Source organism: Podarcis melisellensis (assembly GCF_964234715.1).
Source record: "Podarcis melisellensis genome assembly, chromosome: 4".
NCBI classification, from domain to species: Eukaryota; Metazoa; Chordata; class Lepidosauria; order Squamata; family Lacertidae; genus Podarcis; species Podarcis melisellensis.
In genome coordinates, this window is record NC_138531.1 from 68481152 (window position 1) to 68498563 (window position 17412).

Sequence of the window (17412 nt, forward strand, 5' to 3'; positions counted from 1 at the left end):
GCAGGGTGGGAAATAAGTGTTCATGTTTTACATACTTCATTAATCTCTGGCTTGCTATTTAGTTCAGTGGCTTCTGTATTAATCTTGATTTCATGGGAATCGAGATTAATTAATCTAGGACCGCAACTGAACTTGCAAGTAATTAGGTCTTAGTCATTCATCAATGAGATAATCATGAGTGTTTAATCTGTTTGTTACAACTGTTTGTGCATCTTCTTAACACTAGATTCAATGAGAAAGTAAGTAAAATTCATTAAACCCCACTTGTACTGTGTTAAAGACTCGATGGGGATACTTGAAGTGTAAAATAAGAGGACATTATTATTCAATTTATATCCTACCTTTTTTGCAAGGAGCTCAAGGGTTCCCCCTCCCCATTTTTTTCTTCACAGCAACCCTTTGATGTAGGCTAGGCTGAAATACTCAGTCTGGACTTGACAGTCCTCTTCATACTCTCTCGTCAGTACTTGGTCTTTATATTCCCTTCAGTCAGAAGACAGTTCACAAAAAATATGCTCTGTCACCCCAATGTCTTGTTGATTTTTAACTAAGAATGAGTGAGTCCAAATGGAATGTCCACTGAAGATCTGCCACAGTTTGACCTTTTTGGTTCCACTATCCTGTCTTAAGAAGCTGGTCTCCAATGTCAACTGACATCATGGAAAGTCTTGCAAGGCATATAGATACCCCTTTTATTAATTGTTTTTAACATAACTCTTTCTTGCTACACTAACTGAGGAACAGCTTTTATGCTCCAGGTCTCTTTTAGAAGTAAACTGCCAATCTTTTTGTCTCATTCAGAACTATCTACAAATCAAACCCTTTTTATAACAGAACATCATTCATTCACGTAACCTGGTCATGTCACTGTTTCTCCACATGGACATACAAACCTGCCTTGTACTGACATCTCATTTGCACATAACAGTAAGCCATGGTTAAGTAAACTACGGTTTATTAAACTGTAGTTTGGCCATCCAAACCCACCACCTTAAATATTGTTTGTTTGGTATCAGCAAACCACATCCTCAAGCCATGATTTATTGTTGGCTTGTGAAACTTGGTTTGTGTTAAGGAAGGCTTGTGAGTACACCAAGCCATAATTAACTCTGGTTTGTTTAGCCACCCCACCCAAGATGTTTGCCAAGCTACAACGGAATAGCTAGAAAACACTAGATCTTTACAGGACACCCTGGAGAGCCACTGGCAGTCAGAGCCAGATGGACCAAACACATCCATGCTAAGCCATGATTTGTTTGGCTCTCCAGGGTGTGCTGTAAAGATCTTTTGCATCACATGACAATTTAACTGGAGATGCTAAGGGTGGAACTTGGGACCTTCTGCATTCAGTCTTACACTTCAAATACATTTGCACTTCCTCGAATAGGTTTGTGGAACTGAAAATAGCTGCAAAAACCAATTGATGCTGATCTTTCATAATGTATATAGTGAATGGCTATTATTCCTATCTCAAGCAACCTACCTTAAGTTCTGAAGGCACTCGCTCGATTTATCAGATTTAACTGTTTGTTTTTAAAGTGTACCAAATTTCAGATAATAATTTTGTGGTTTATTTTTCCCTTCCCAGCAAAGTAAAGCAATCTGGCAATGGACATGGAAACAAGTGGAGAAAGACTTTTGTTGATACACCGTGGCCTTGATGATGCACTACTCAAAGAAAAAGAAAATCAGGAAATTAGTTGTTTTGCATGTGTGGAAAAGTGCTGTAATGACTTATGAGGTAACTTTATAGTCACAGGAGTTGTGGTAATGTTTAAAAGAGAAATGAGTGTATGCACGTGAGTTTATTTTTATTTCTCTCCTTTTTGGTTAGATGAGGGAAAGAATACAAAGGACTCTCTCTCTCTTTTTTTTTTTTTTACTCACCGTTTTGTGTCTCTTTAGTGCTGCACTGTTGAACTGCCACTTTTCATAAAGACGAGACTTCATGAAAGGACTACTTTCCAACATTAACAGTGTTTGGCACATTAGCGCCTTTCTGTCCTGGGCCAATTTTTGTGATGCTATACAGCAGCTACTTCTTACATGAAGTAGCACTCCTAGCCTCAAAACTGGGGAGCAGTGTTGAAGGAAGGGAAGCAGAAGAGTTGCTCATGAGTCCGCAGTTCTCACTCTTTCTTTTTTTACTTTTTAAAAAACTTTTTTGTACATATAACTGTTCAGTGCTAATGTATTTGCTCAACCTTTCCCAACCTAGTTGTCCCTCAAGTGTGTTGAACTACAACTCCCCCTCAGCACCAGCCACACAGCCATGCTGGATGTCGCTGATAGGAGCCACATTCCAAAACATCTGGAGGGGTCCTGGGTTGGTGAAGGCTGATTTATATTACGAAACAAATGGTTTTTTTCCTGGTAGCCTGCAACATGGCCAGTACCAGCCCTATATTTAGAAGAGGTTAAGCTTAAGCTAGCATTGGTATGACTGAACATTATTGCAGGGTCACAGAAGATAAATCAATGGGACCACTTACACAAATCTTTGTACTGCATGATAAACGATGCAATTTTTTTCCATCTTGCTATTACACACTGACCTGGTTCACATTACACGAAACAGTGGCCAAGTGCAGTGACCTGCGTATGCAGGCTCCCAGGGAGGAGACGATAGTTGCCTTGCTCTTCCCTAGTTGTTTTGTTGCTGCATTGCGCACCATGCTAAGACATGGTGTGGCTTAGCATGTTGTCCCATCTCAGGCTTGAAGTCTAGTTCTGCGGGGCAAACTGCAAACCAAGAACAAACTTTACTTGCAGCTCATCATTAGTTTTGATAAGAGTTAAACCACGAGCCTGGGTTAGATGGCATGGGGAGTCAAAACATGGCTTAGCTCAGTGTGGTCCAGCAGCAGAATGACCAGAGGAGGGTAAAGTGGCCGTGATGTCATGTTCACGCCAAGCCAGTTTGGCACAATGTGCAAAAACTGCCTAATTCCAATCTTACCTTTTTGACGTTTTCTATGACAATTACAGAAACAATATTCAAATGAGAAAACTATTTATATTAAGCACTGTTCATACCCTATGTGGTGTGAATGTGAGTGGATACATTACAAGATGAACAGATAGTTTGTATTATAATATTTTTGAAAAACGATCGTCATTAGTCTTTTCTAAATAAGAGCCTGGTTTCCAACTCTCACAGATGATCACAAAAGTCCCAACCACACACTTCCTGTTAGTATTCCTGCTGTATATACTGTAATTCTTTGTGTGCTTTGGTGATCAGTATTGTAGTCAAAGTAACTTTCTCTTTTTTCCTATTCTTTAATTAAAATGCTCTTTAAAATTAAGGACCGAGTTCAGCTTTCGTGGCACAAATCCCAATTTCTACACTGCTGAATGTAGTAGTCCTTTAATGTTCATGAGGCTGAGAATCATCCCATAACACTTATGCTAATTAAATCCTATTTCTTTTCCATCTCCTGCAGTTGCCAGAAACTTATGCGCAGAAACAGGAGTTGTTCTTTTTTGGTCTATAGATTGCCAGCATTCCAAATTAAGCTGCATTTTTTTTTGAAACTATGATTTCTGTGATCTCGTCTTTCAGTTATTTACATATACAGGATTTATTATTTATTTTTATTAAATTTTGTATACTGCCTATATCCATAGATCTCAAGGGCAGTTCACAATATATAATTACAATATAAAAACACACAAAATACATAATAAAAAGGACAGAAACAAACCAATAATCCCCACTTCATTCAAGAGGATTTAAGGAACTGTATTCCTGTTTCCATCCCACTAAAATATTCTGTGTAGACTCCATTCAGGAAATTGCATTAAAAAAGCATTGTGTGCTCTTCTGCACCTTCCCAATAAGAATCTATCCACTTTAAATGGACTGCAAGATTAATTGTATTGAAACATAGCGTTCTGAGCCCCTAAATTGTGGAGTTTCCCTTTTGGAAGTTCAGGTCAATTTCGTGAAATACTCTTTATTAAAATGTTCAGTGGGACTTTTGCTCAGTCTCCTGATAGCCCTCCCTCCTCAAATAAAACTGCGTTTCACATCTACATAGCTAAAATGTTTTATTTTAATCTAGTTAGCTAATTGTTACTACCTGAACAACCATCACCACAATGAAGGCTGAGAGCATAGACTTCTTGAGTAGCTGAAGGCTTGATGATGCTAAATGCAAGTTCCCCAACTCCCCACTCATTGCCCCATTCAGTACAGCAGTTAATGAACAAAACATTTGCCTGAATAAAGGGGCTTATTAGAGAGATCTGATGCAGTTTGGTTCTCATTTTTTAAATGGCTGTGCTCCCTGGGAGCAGGAATATCATAGATTGCCTCTGATTTTGAATGTTTGCTTTGCTTCTTTTTTTATTATTACTCTGGTACCGTTGTTCAATGCTCATATTCCTGCAGTGGTTTTCCAAAATTTATTCTTAGATTTCTGGGTACTATTGTTTGATAACTACCAAACTGGGTAAAAGGCCTACATTCTCATGTCTGTCCCTAACTGAGGTAGGTATTTGAAGATCATAAATATTCATGTAAAGATGGCAGGATTAGGTGGTAAGCTTGTACATTGGCTTTAAATCTTAAGGTTTGGGATCTTGGATCTCTCTTTTTAAAAATTAAGATACTATTGTGCATGTGTTTGAGGTCCGCCATCCTGAATGCAAAACAAAATTCAATATATCCCATTAGTTGGTGATCCGTCCACGTGTTCCGTAGCATTGTAGTAAGTTGATTCATTGCTGATGCATCTCATTTCTGGAGCATGCAGAAAATGAGAATTCTGCAAATTCATTCCATGCTATATTTGAAGTCTAGTCCTGCTGTTTGCCTTGCAAGACTATATGATTTTGTTTGAAAAAGCACTAAAAACAACTTATGTAGCCCACAAACGGGTAAAGCCAAATTCTTTCCTATAAATAAATATTCCTTCGTCTTACAGAAAGACTTTGATTCTGATTATGCCCGTTTGAGAATGTCATAACATGTACAAGAGGGTCCTGTGCTTTAAATTTCATACGGCCGTCATTCAGAAGAGAAAGTTTTCCTAAACTAGTCCTTTATTTCTCCCGATGTTTAAGAAACCAAAGTGGTTATGCCTGTTTTAATACTTGTGATTGGGGTTTCCTTTTTCTTTTTGTATAAATATAAAGCCAAATCTTTGTTGTTTGACCATTTGGAAAAAATCTTCAGTCTTTTAAACATAACAGTGTGTTTTTATTTATTGAACATAGCTTTGTAAATCAACTATATAATTAAAATAAAAGTGTTTTAATTTTTTGAGGGTCTTTCTCCTTGCGTTCTCGAAGTTGCTAACAATTATTTTTAGGCCTGCTAGGCTACTTTTCTTTCAAATTAACCCTGAAAAGTTTGTTGCAAATTGTTACTAATTCAGTATTTCACGGTATGCTTAACCATGCCCCTTTATTTTATTGAAAATATATTAACATTAAAACAGAAATGTCAGTGACAGAGTTTTCAGCCGGTGAGTTCAATGCTATGTTCTAAATTAGCACATTAGCACTAAATGTTGAAATTTCTTTAAAACCATGCAAAGAAAAAAAGCTTAAATAATTAAATTTCTGGGAGCTAGTGTAAATATAATGGAAATAACTTAGCAAAGTGTAAAATGCTCTCTGTGCTGTGGAGAAATCATGGTGAGGTGCATTTTAAGACATTGAAGTTGGTAATGTACATTAACCATTCAAGGCATGTTATAGTGTTATGGGGTGGGGAGTTGGCTAACTTTTTAATTACTTGACCTGAGAAACGTCAGCAAGACCTATGAAGGAAAAATTATTTTCAGGTCAGATGCTTGTCAGATTCATACCTTTTAGCAGTTACTTTTATGGCACATCCCTTCTCAGGTTAAAAATTATTCAGAAGAGCTTCCATAGAAAGCAAATATTTTATTATGCCTGGGACATCTTGGTGTTTTTGTAGGCAAGGTTTGAGGAGTTCATATAGTGACAAGAAGGTCTGTTTGGGTGGGGCATAATTTATTGGTAGGAAAATGAAGGAGGGAAGGCAAATGAGATTTCAAAGATAATGCCTCATTTTAACAGCTGCAGATCCATCAGCATTCCAGTTTTAAATAAAATTGAGTCTGATTCACCTCATGCTTCAGAATATGTTGTTTGAGACTGAACAATTTATATGTTTTACAAGGGAAAATATAAGGTATGTGAAGTGTAGGTGACCTTGTAACCGAAGCAACACAGAAAACTCAGGTGAATGTTTCCTGAACTTCTCCATCCTCTTGGCATTGGTAGTACAAAAGCTTCCTTAGAATTCTAGATTTTAAAAAACACACACAAAAATCCTTTGCTGCCAAGAGCAACAAAATAATAAAGCACATCTTGATGTGCTTTGTTCGTAAAAATTCAGCCCAAACTGTTTCTAACCTTCTGCTGATGTTTCTCTTTCTCCCACTCCCTCCATTCTTGTTTTAAACTTGACTGTCTTATATTGCAATTTTCTGAATTCCCACTTCACATGCTTACATTTTCTGCCTTTACTTTCCTGTCAGGCATGCAGCATTAGCATATTACCATAAGCATACATTGGACTTGGTTAATCCAATAAATTATCTATTTATTTCATATATTTATGTATCATTTAATAACAGAACAGTTTCCAAGTAGTTTACAAAACCCTTCACAAATTAACAATGAAACTATAAATTATTATTATTTCTCCAGCCCCTCTGGGTGGCTTACAGCATATCTGAAAACAAAAAACATCAAGAGCTAAAAACCTCCCAAATAAAACAATAAAATTCTCAAAAAGCATAAACTTGACAGCGCATTTTTAATACATCTTGAGAGTCAGGGAAGTGACTAACTAGCCTGACCACAAGCCACCCCTTTTTCCAAATGCTGCTGCTTTCATGCTAGACCTTGCTATGGCCATTGTTGGCTACCATGTTCAAGGCTGGGCAGGAGTTTTTCCACTTGACAAATTGGCACCAGCCACTTAGTTTTTGCCCACCTCTACTACTTTGTGAGGTTAGGCATTGGGTAAGCCTTAGTCTTGGCTGGAGGGGAGGTTGTAGCCTCTGCTTGCCCTCCTTGGTTAAGGGTATCCCATTAAAGAGATCTGTGAGGAGTTCCTTCTGTTTGACACCCAGATGGGAGCTAGGGCCACAGAACTCCAGCAGGGACCCCTCAGGGGGTACCCCTATTTGATGTAGGTCATAGTGTTGCGAAGGTTACCTGGATACATGTTTAAGGTGTGCTCAAAGACTACAGACACAGCAACTGGAGAAAAGAAAGTAAAATTTATTGCTGACAGCAATAGGTCCAGTGGAGTTCTCTCCCAAGGACTGGACCCTGATCATTTGTGCTCTGGGCTTATATACCTTTTTCCAGATAGCGTTAGGCATTACATATTCATTGTTGTTGTCGTTTAGTCGTGTCCGACTCTTTGTGACCCCATGGACCAGAGCACGCCAGGCACCCCTGTCTTTCACTGCCTCCCGCAGTTTGATCAGACTCATGCTGGTAGCTTCAAGAACACTGTCCAACCATCGCATCCTCTGTCGTCCCCTTCTTGTGCCCTCCATCTTTCCCAGCATCAGGATATTTTCCAGGGAGTCTTCTCTTCTCATGAGGTGGCCAAAGTACTGGAGCCTCAGCTTCACGGTCTGTCCTTCCAGTGAGCACTCAGGGCTGATTTCCCGAAGAATGGATACGTTTGATCTTCTTGCAGTCCATGGGACTCTCAAGAGTCTCCTCCAGCACCATAATTCAAAAGCATCAATTCTTTGGCGATCAGCCTTCTTTATGGTCCAGCTCTCACTTCCATACATCACTACTGGGGAAACCATAGCTTTAACTATACGGACCTTTGTTGGTAAGGTGATGTCTCTGCTTTTTAAGATGCTGTCTAGGTTTGCCATCGCCTTTCTCCCAAGGAGCAGGCGTCTTTTAATTTCGTGACTGCTGTCACCATCTGCAGTGATTATGGAACCCAAGAAAGTAAAATCTCTCACTGCCTCCATTTCTTCCCCTTCTATTTGCCAGGAGGTGATGGGACCAGTGGCCATGATCTTCGTTTTTTTGATGTTGAGCTTCAGACCATATTTTGTGCTCTCCTCTTTCACCCTCATTAAAAGGTTCTTTAATTCCTCCTCACTTTCTGCCATCAAGGTTGTGTCATCTGCATATCTGAGGTTGTTGATATTTCTTCCGGCAATCTTAATTCCGTCTTGGGATTCATCCAGCCCAGCCTTTCACATGATGAATTCTGCATATAAGTTAAATAAGCAGGGAGACAATATACAGCCTTGCCGTACTCCTTTCCCAATTTTGAACCAGTTGTTCCATATCCAGTTCTAACTGTAGCTTCTTGTCCCACATAGAGATTTCTCAGGAGACAGATGAGGTGATCAGGCACTCCCATTTCTTTAAGAACTTGCCATAGTTTGATGTGGTCAACACTGTCAAAGGCTTTTGCATAGTCAATGAAGCAGAAGTAGATGTCTTTCTGGAACTCTCTAGCTTTCTCCATAATCCAGCGCATGTTTGCAATTTGGTCTCTGGTTCCTCTGCCTCTTCTAAATCCAGCTTGCACTTCTGGGAGTTCTCGGTCCACATACTGCTTAAGCCTGCCTTGTAGAATTTTAAGCATAACCTTGCTAGTGTGTGAAATGAGTGCAATTGTGCGGTAGATGGAGCATTCTTTGGCACTGCCCTTCTTTGTGATTGGGATGTAGACTGATCTTCTCCAATCCTCTGGCCACTGCTGAGTTTTCCAAATTTGCTGGCATATTGAGTGTAGCACCTTAACAGCATCATCTTTTAAAATTTTAAATAGTTCAGCTGGAATATCATCACTTCCACTGGCCTGGTTATTAGCAATGCTTTCTAAGGCCCATTTGACTTCACTCTCTAGGATGTCTGGCTCAAGGTCAGCAACCACACTACCGGGGGTATACGAGACATCCATATCTTTCTGGTATAGTTCCTCTGTGTATTCTTGCCACCTCTTCTTGATGACTTCTGCTTCTGTTAGGTCCTTTCCACTTTTGTCTTTTATTATGGAAATCTTTGTATGAAATGTTCCTTTCATATCTCCAATTTTCTTGAACAGATCTCTGGTTTTTTCCATTCTATTGTTTTCCTCTATTTCTTTGCATTGCTTGTTTAAGAAGGCCTTCTTATCTCTCCTTGCTATTTTTTGGAAATCTGCATTCAATTTCCTGTATCTTTCACTATCTCCCTCGCATTTTGCTTGCCTTCTCTCCCCCGCTATTTGTAAGGCCTCATTGGAAACCCTCTTTGCTTTCTTGCATTTCCTTTTCATAGGGATGGTTTTAGTTGCTGCCTCCTGTATAATGTTACGAGCCTCCATCCATAGTTCTTCAGGGACTCTGTCCACCAAATCTAAATCCTTAAACCTTCAAGAATGTATAACTTGCTGTTGAAATGGAATACACAAGACGAAATGGTTAAGTCGGCTATGATAAAATGGGCACAGGATATTGGGCATAATATTATGTTTGAGGATTGGGAAAGGTTGTGGATCACTGGGCTGAACTTTACTGCATGTAATGCTTTGAAAGAAAATGTAATGAAAATGATATACAGATGGTACATGACCCCAGTTAAACGTGCTAAAATATACCATTCGTCAGATAACAAATGCTGGAAATGTAAGGAAAATGAAGGAACATTCTACCACCTCTGGTGGACTTGCCCTAAGGTGAAGGCCTTCTGGGAAATGATATATAATGAGTTGAAAAAGGTATTTAAGTATACCTTCACCAAGAAACCAGAGGCCTTTCTTCTGGGCATTGTCGACCAGAAGGTGCTAAAGAAAGATAGAACATTCTTTATGTATGCGACAACAGCAGCAAGGATACTACTCGCTAAGAATTGGAAAACTCAAGATCTACCCACACTGGAAGAATGGCAGATGCAACTGATGGACTATATGCAACTGGCGGAGATGACTGGCAGAATCCGAGACTTGGGAGAAGAAAGGATGGAAGAAGATTGGAAGAAATTTAAGATTTACTTACAAAAATATTATGATTTATTGGAATGTTAAGAAAGATGCTTAGTTATAAATAATTGGCCATCACTAAAATAGATCAGGAATTGATGACAAGAGAGATTAAGAAAAACAAATTTGCAGGAGAACTATTTTATTGTAACTAAATAAGCGGTTATAAAATTTGGAAATAAGATGATAATTTGCTGGACAAAATTCATTAATGATGCAAATGGGAGTGGGAGGCGTGAGGAAGCTCAAAGAGGATATGAAATTTTGTTAAACAAAGTAATACTGTTTATTGTTATTGGATGTTTTTTTTCCTTTTCTGTAAAAACCTTAATAAATATTTATAAAAAAAAAACAAATCTAAATCCTTAAACCTGTTCCTCACTTCCACGGTGTATTCATAAGGGATTTGACTTAGATTGTATCTTACCAGTCCAGTGGTTTTTCCTACTTTCTTCAGTTTAAGCTTGAATTTTGCTATAAGAAGCTGATGATCTGAGCCACAGTCAGCTCCAGGTCTTGTTTTTGCTGACTGTATAGAGCTTTTCCATCTTTGGCTGCAGAGAATATAATCAATCTGATTTCGATGCTGCCCATCTGGTGATGTCCATGTGTAGAGTCGTTTCTTGTGTTGTTGGAAAAGAGTGTTTGTGATGACCAGCTTGTTCTCTTGGCAGAACTCTATTATCCTTTGCCCCGCTTCGTTTTGAACTCCAAGGCCAAACTTGCCAGTTGTTCCTTTTATCTCTTGACTCCCTACTTTAGCATTCCAATCCCCTATAATGAGAAGAACATTCTTCTTTGGTGTCATTTCTATAAGGTGTTGTAAGTCTTCATAGAATTGGTCAATTTCAGTTTCTTCAGCACCAGTGGTTGGAGCATAAACTTGGATTACTGTGATGTTAAAAGGTCTGCCTTGGATTCGTATCGAGATCATTCTATCATTTTTGAGATTGCATCCCAGTACAGCTTTTGCCACTCTTTTGTTGACTATGAGGGCCACTCCATTTCTTTTACGGGATTCTTGCCCACAGTAGTAGATGTGATGGTCATCCGAACTGAATTCGCCCATTCCCATCCATTTTAGTTCACTGATGCCCAGGATGTCAATATTTATTCTTGCCATCTCATTTTTGACCACATCCAACTTACCCAGGTTCATGGTTCTTACATTCCAGGTTCCTATGCAATATTTTTCTTTACAGCATTGGACTTTTCTTTCGCTTCCAGGCATATCCACAACTGAGCGTCCTTTCGGCTTTGGCCTAGCCACTTCATCAGCTCTGAATCTACTTGTACTTGTCCTCCGCTCTTCCTCAGTAGCATGTTGGACGCCTTCCGACCTGAGGGCTCATCTTCCAGCATCATAACTTTTATATGCCTTTTGTCTTTGTCCATGGAGTTTTCTTGGCAGGGATACTGGAGTGGCTTGCCGGTTCCTGCTCCAGGTGGATCACGTTTGGTCAAAACTCTCCACTATGACCTGTCCATATTGGGTGGCCCTGCACGGCATAGCTCATAGCTTCTCTGAGTTATTCAAGCCCCTTTGCCACGGCAAGGCAGTGATCCATGAAGGAGTACGTATTCATAAACTGCAGCAAAATTAAACCAATAAGCTTGGACACCTCCCTTCCTATATCCTCCTATGTTCATATAAAGATTACTTCTGCTTTCCATATAATTGCTCATTATTTTAGTAATTACTCATATACTGTTATCAGCAAGCAAAGCAAAAATCCTCAATGGGCAGACAAAGCCCCAAAACCGCCTCCGGTTATCAGACATCCTGTGTACTATGTGGAAAGCACCCAACTTGGACATCCTGTTTCACTGAACATTGGGTTATGATGACCGTCCCATGGCTATGATGGATGTCTTCCTTACAAACTGCAAACACAGCTAAATGCATTTATGTTTTCTGCTAATATAGCAATAAGGCTAAGAGAAAGGCACAGCATTTTGCTTTTTAGAATTAGGCACTTTTGGCACTATAAGGTAAAGTGAGGCACAACAATATATATAAGGCCCAATGATATAACTGTATGCTTTCTGTATGCTGGGGAGGCCCAGCCAGATGGGCGGGGTATAAATAATAAATTATTATTATTATTTAGGGGGCCTTGCCACAATAGCTCCTCGCCCATGATGTGGTTGACCCTTAGGCAGACTCCCAACAGACAGGCTGGAGTTAAATAAATGGCTTCACCCAACGCCTACGCCAAACCACATCTGTAACCAACAAAGTTGTACTGTATTGAACCCCCGTAACACTATATGCTGCTGCCTGGTCTGCTTATTTCATTACACAGGGAGCAACTGGGTCTCTGGGCTTTGGCATGCAATTAATTTTGTTTTCCCAACGCTTCCTTATCTGTTAATTTCTGTATTGTATTTGACTTCTGTGCAATACAAAAGCCGCTGCTGGGAATATAGTCAAATATGGCACAAGTTTAGTACTCATTTCCATGTTACTTGTTTCCAGAAAAAAAAATCCTCTTGCAGATAACATGGAAATGAGCACTAAACTTGCACTATATATTTGCTCAAGTGGCTTTTATGTTGTGTGAAAACTCAATGCAGAAATGAACAGGGAAACTTCAGGAAAACTAAATAAGCTGCCACATGAATACAACCTCTGTCATCTTCAGCCTTGAAAGGCTCTTAGCACGTTTTTTTACAATGGTACGACATACGTACTATACCAGGTATAGGAAGGTACAACTAAATATCCTTCTGTGAAGGGAACAGGCATTTCTTGCCTCGCTTTTACCTTTTCCTTTGCAGTTCCGTGTCCCCCAAAATCTGTTGCTGGGGTTCAAGTGCCCCTTGTGAATGGTGATGGGCAAGACACTTGATGGAAATCACTTCCCCTTCTGTAAATAGAGGGGCAGCATAGGATCCAAGCCAGGCTTCCTCAACCTCGGCCCTCCAGATGTTTTGAGACTACAATCCCATCATCCCTGACCACTGGTCCTGCTAGCTAGGGATCATGGAAGTTGTAGGCCAAAAACATCTGGAGGGCTGAGTCTGAGGAAGCCTGATCCAATCACATCTATTTAAAAGGAGGAAAATACCGGCAACAATTTAATAAATCAAACCTGCCCAGCATTGGTTGAATCAGATACTAGCTGTAGTTAGAAAAACGGGGGCAAATTATAGAGTTTCATTTTTAGAGGTATTACATAAATGATCAAATAGACTTTTGAGTAAACAAGGAAAGTGATTTCATTTTTTTAAAAAAGCCCCTTTTGATAGAGATGACTTGGGAACCATGTTTTGCAAGATGTACACTTCATTTATTCTTAATGAAAGAAATTAAAGAGTGTTCATAGTTTAAATGCCTGCCTCATCAGAACTTGTGTGTGCCTCAGCAGGTAATGTTCAAATCCATTTGGAATTCTGCTGCTCTTCTTCATTTCCCCAAAGGAAAAAAATAATAATCGTATACTTGAAGATTATGCTAAAAGCATGAAAGCCTTCTTTCTGGAGGTGTCAGTTTCAAAACCGTAATATATTAAACTGGTATTGCCTTTGTGTGTAACCACCATTCTCACATGGCCCACCCAACGTTGCTGTAAGGGATCATTGAGGTCACATCCCTTGGTACTCAATTAAGCACAATTTTATTACATGCAGTGATATATCAAAACTGTGGAAAAGCAGAGAACATTTTCATCAGTATTGTTACTAAAATAAACCAAGTTTGAATTTTGAAAGCACTGAATCTTCCATAGAAACTGCATCTGTAAGACAGCAGAACTCCCCCTCCCTTTATTGAGCATGCTGAATAGCTTTTTCATGTTTATGTGAATGCAGAAAGTTGTTAGCTGCATTTGCAGGAGAAGTTTGGCATATGTCAGTGTCGCAACACTACATCAGTAACAGTAAATCAATGCTTTAGAGACCTGTAAATTCATATGCCAATGCACAGTGTCATCCCGTGAATAATGGAGTGACCCGAGGTTCAAGTCAAAGCTTGAATGTCTAATGATGTTTTGCCATTCTCTGCTGTTCAGCAAAACGTCAGGAGAAGAAGCTGTTAACCAGAACAGTAGATACATAAACCTCCAGATCTGGCCTAAAAAGTGTACCCCATTTTCTAATGGGGCAATGCCAACATCTTCCTTGTCTTCTAAAGCTTCTCTCTGGTAATAGTGCTGGTGGGAAGTTGGTTCATGAAAAAGCTGTGATGATGGCTGCAGAGTTCACCCTGTGAGCAATTTATCTAGATAGATGGAGGGAGTGAGCCAAAGCTTCACTGGCTGACTACCTCCTTTCCTCTTAAGCGAGGGCATCCCTAAAGCGAAGTTCAGCTCTCGGGAAGTCCACATCCAACCCACATTTTCCCTTTCGCCGAGTACTGAATGTGTGATATGCACAGCCTTCCACCAGAAAGATGTATTGCTGCTTTTGTCCATTTTATCTCCATACTGATTGTGTATAGTGAAATGTCTTGTTTGTTCAGAGCTTTCCTTGCCTTCCCTGTTTCTCAAAGGGAACGATTTGTGTAAGCTGCAGTAAGAACTCCAAGGGGGAGGGACGGAGAGACTGTTGTGTTTGGGGTGGGTGGCTGTTTCCATCATGCCCCATCCTCCTCCTAGGAGCCTTCATAAAGGAGGAGTAAAAGCAGCCAGAAGAACTGTGAGCCAGATTCTGATCTTTTGAGCTGCAGAGAATGTTGACGAAACAGCAGCCTCTGTGAGGGAAGTGATAAAAGTCCATTTGACTGAGGGGGGAAAAAATTCAGGGCCTAGGGACAGAAAGAGTTGCAGCACACACCAGAGGAAATCTGTGGTTTGAGAGGGAACAAGAATGGCAAAAGTGTCACACGCAAAAAAGTGGCTAAAGGCCCAAGAGGCTCTAGGTTTGAGAGAGGAGTGAAGGAGGCTCTGAGTTGAGAGAGAAACTCACACAGACCTTATAAGATGAGCTGTGCACTGCAGGAGTGAAAAGGCAATTAAGCTGTGGAGTAGAAGTTTTGGGATGAGCAGCCAAGGGGTGAGCCAGGGGTCTAGTACTCACATTCAGTTTGAACTAACAATCCAAATATTTGGCAGTGGCTTCCCAATTTATTATACCATTGCCATAGTAACACCTTGAATTACAGGCCTAAATTAGGTCCCCAGATGGCTTGCTACAAACGCGTAATGAAACATATTTATATTAATTTTAAACAGAGAGCAATTAGTATAAAGGGAGGGAATGGAAACTCAAAGTTGAGTGTTATTAATTTAATATTAATAGGAATAGGAATACTAGCATTGAGAACACAGTGCTATATCCATGAATGGCTTCTAATGACATGTGAAAGGGTGATCAGCACAGCAGCAGTGAGCTGCCTATAAAGATGAACGATATCTCAGTGTCTTACTATATATATATTTCTATTGCTTTATGAAAGGCACTTTCAGGAAGGCATGTTTCCTACCTGTAACATTTCCACTGTCTGAAGTAGAAACTCTTGTGGTGCGCTTAGAATTTATGATTCAGTGCAGGCAAACTGGAGGCTTAAGGTTGTAGTGGTGGCAGCATATAGCCTGGAGAAGGCAGGCAAGGGCTGGAGTGAGAAAGGAAAGTGGGAAGGGGGCAGCTGGAGGGGAAGGAAGGCAACCTGCAGGAAACAAGTTGTGTTTTAAGAAAGAACCCAATGGGTTGCCTTCCTCACAGAACTTTTCTACCAATGCCCACAGCCTAATATCTACTCAATGCTGCAAGTTGTCTCCTTGGCTGGAGTGGGGCAGGGTATCTCAAGCAGTGTTAGAAACCGAGATATGAAAGCTAGAAGCTAAATGGCACCTTAAGCCTATAACAAGAATATAAAGCTGAAAATGAATGAACTGCAGCCAAAATCTTATATTCATTTTTCACATGGTCTAGTGAAGACTTCAAAAAACAAAGCCATGCTTCCCCTGCCTGCCCCCCTAATATTGTTAAGTGGGTCTCTTCTCCAGTCTTCAGAGAGTGGGTGGAAGGGGGGAGGCAGAAAAAGGTCCTCCTTTCCTTCCCCTCTGCAGTTTTATTCTGAAATCTTAAGCACAGGACTGTGCCCAGAGTTCAGAAACTGCTCATGTTAATGAAATTTCCTGTCGCAAAAGGTGTCCGGAACAATGGGAGTTTCAAACGCTGATCTCGAGAGACCAAGAAATGGCCAAAGCTCAACATAAGGTGTGAAGATGGGCAGCCCTTACTTAATACAGTGGTACCTCGGGTTACAGATGCTTCAGGTTACAGGTGCTTCAGGTTACAGACTCCACTAACCCAGAAATAGTACCTCAGGTTAAGAACTTTGCTTCAGGATGAGAACAGAAATTGTGCAGCAGCAGTGGGAGGCCCCATTAGCTAAAGTGGTACCTGAGGTTAAGAACAGTTTCAGGTTAAGAACGAACCTCCAGAATGAATTAAGTTCTTAGCCTGAGGTACCACTGTATTCGTTATTTAAACCAAAATTTATACCTAAAGTCTTCTAATTATTTCCCTCATTCAGTTGCCTTTCCTCTTATACTGCCTAATATTTTTTGTCAAACTGGCATCCCTTATTCCTTTCTTTCCCACCCCACCTCCGTATAAAATGCATAGGTTTTAATAGAGGGGGAGAATCTATAATAAATGCAAAAATACCCACAACAAATGCGGTACATTTTTAATTTCCTATGCTTTCTGGTGGAATAGAAATAGTGATTTATCAGTGTGTATCAAAAGATCAACATTCCCTAAAATTAAATTAGGCCTGTATAATAAACACAGTGACCAGAATCCAATGAGTTGCATGCGTGTATCCGGGGGGGGGGGGATTTTGATCCCTGCACTCCTGCCCTCCTTTGCCCCACCCTCACTCTGAACAGATCTCTCATATTATACATTGCCTTTGAAAGTCGCTTCTGTTTCAAAAGGGGCTTGTCCAGTACATGCCATAAAAAGCTGCTGTGATAGAAACACAGGCTCAAAGCTCTTTCGGGCGCAAGGCACTAATGGTATGATTTTTAAAACCTGTAACTATTCTCTCCATTCAAAATTGATAGCCTTGAACCGTGCCACCCACAGCCTAATGAGCAGCATTAGACGAAGGGAGCCAAGCTGCTTTCCTTAATGCATCATGTGTTTGTCTGTGGAGGGAAGCTCTGCATTTTACAAAGTGATTAGTACCATCTATGAAGAACAAGCTCTCCTGGTGAATGCTCCACTGATCCATCTTCTTTTATAAAAATCACAAGAGATGTTGATTTCCTAGCCCCACTTGCATCAGTACTAACAGTGCTGCAGAAAATACTTACCGTATTAAACTTCTCTTTATTAAATTGACTCAAATATGCTATAATTTGAGGTGGTTTAATAATTCAGCAGCCATTTATCAATATTTCAAAAGCTGTTCTCTGTAGGCAACGATGAACATGATTTGGTGACTCTGAGCCAAGCACAAA

General features: G+C 40.1%; 1 protein-coding gene and 1 pseudogene across 2 annotated transcripts in view; one reads left to right on the top strand and one right to left on the bottom strand.

Annotated features, from left to right (window-relative positions):
- CD47 (CD47 molecule) overlaps window positions 1-5269 on the top strand; it is a 44555-nt gene extending 39286 nt beyond the window's left edge. Inside the window, exon 10 of the mRNA XM_081908547.1 lies at window positions 1589-5269. Coding sequence (XP_081764673.1) covers window positions 1589-1661 — 73 coding nt within the window. The 3' untranslated portion in view covers window positions 1662-5269. The remainder of the gene's footprint in view (window positions 1-1588) is intronic.
- A 1899-nt stretch (window positions 5270-7168) lies between these two features.
- On the bottom strand, window positions 7169-11970 carry LOC309368819 (craniofacial development protein 2 pseudogene; annotated as a pseudogene). The gene is made up of 3 exons (XR_014173461.1): window positions 10369-11970; window positions 9283-9389; window positions 7169-7248 (listed from the first exon to the last, which is right to left on the bottom strand). The product of XR_014173461.1 is annotated as a craniofacial development protein 2 pseudogene (transcript).
- Window positions 11971-17412: the final 5442 nt, after the last annotated feature.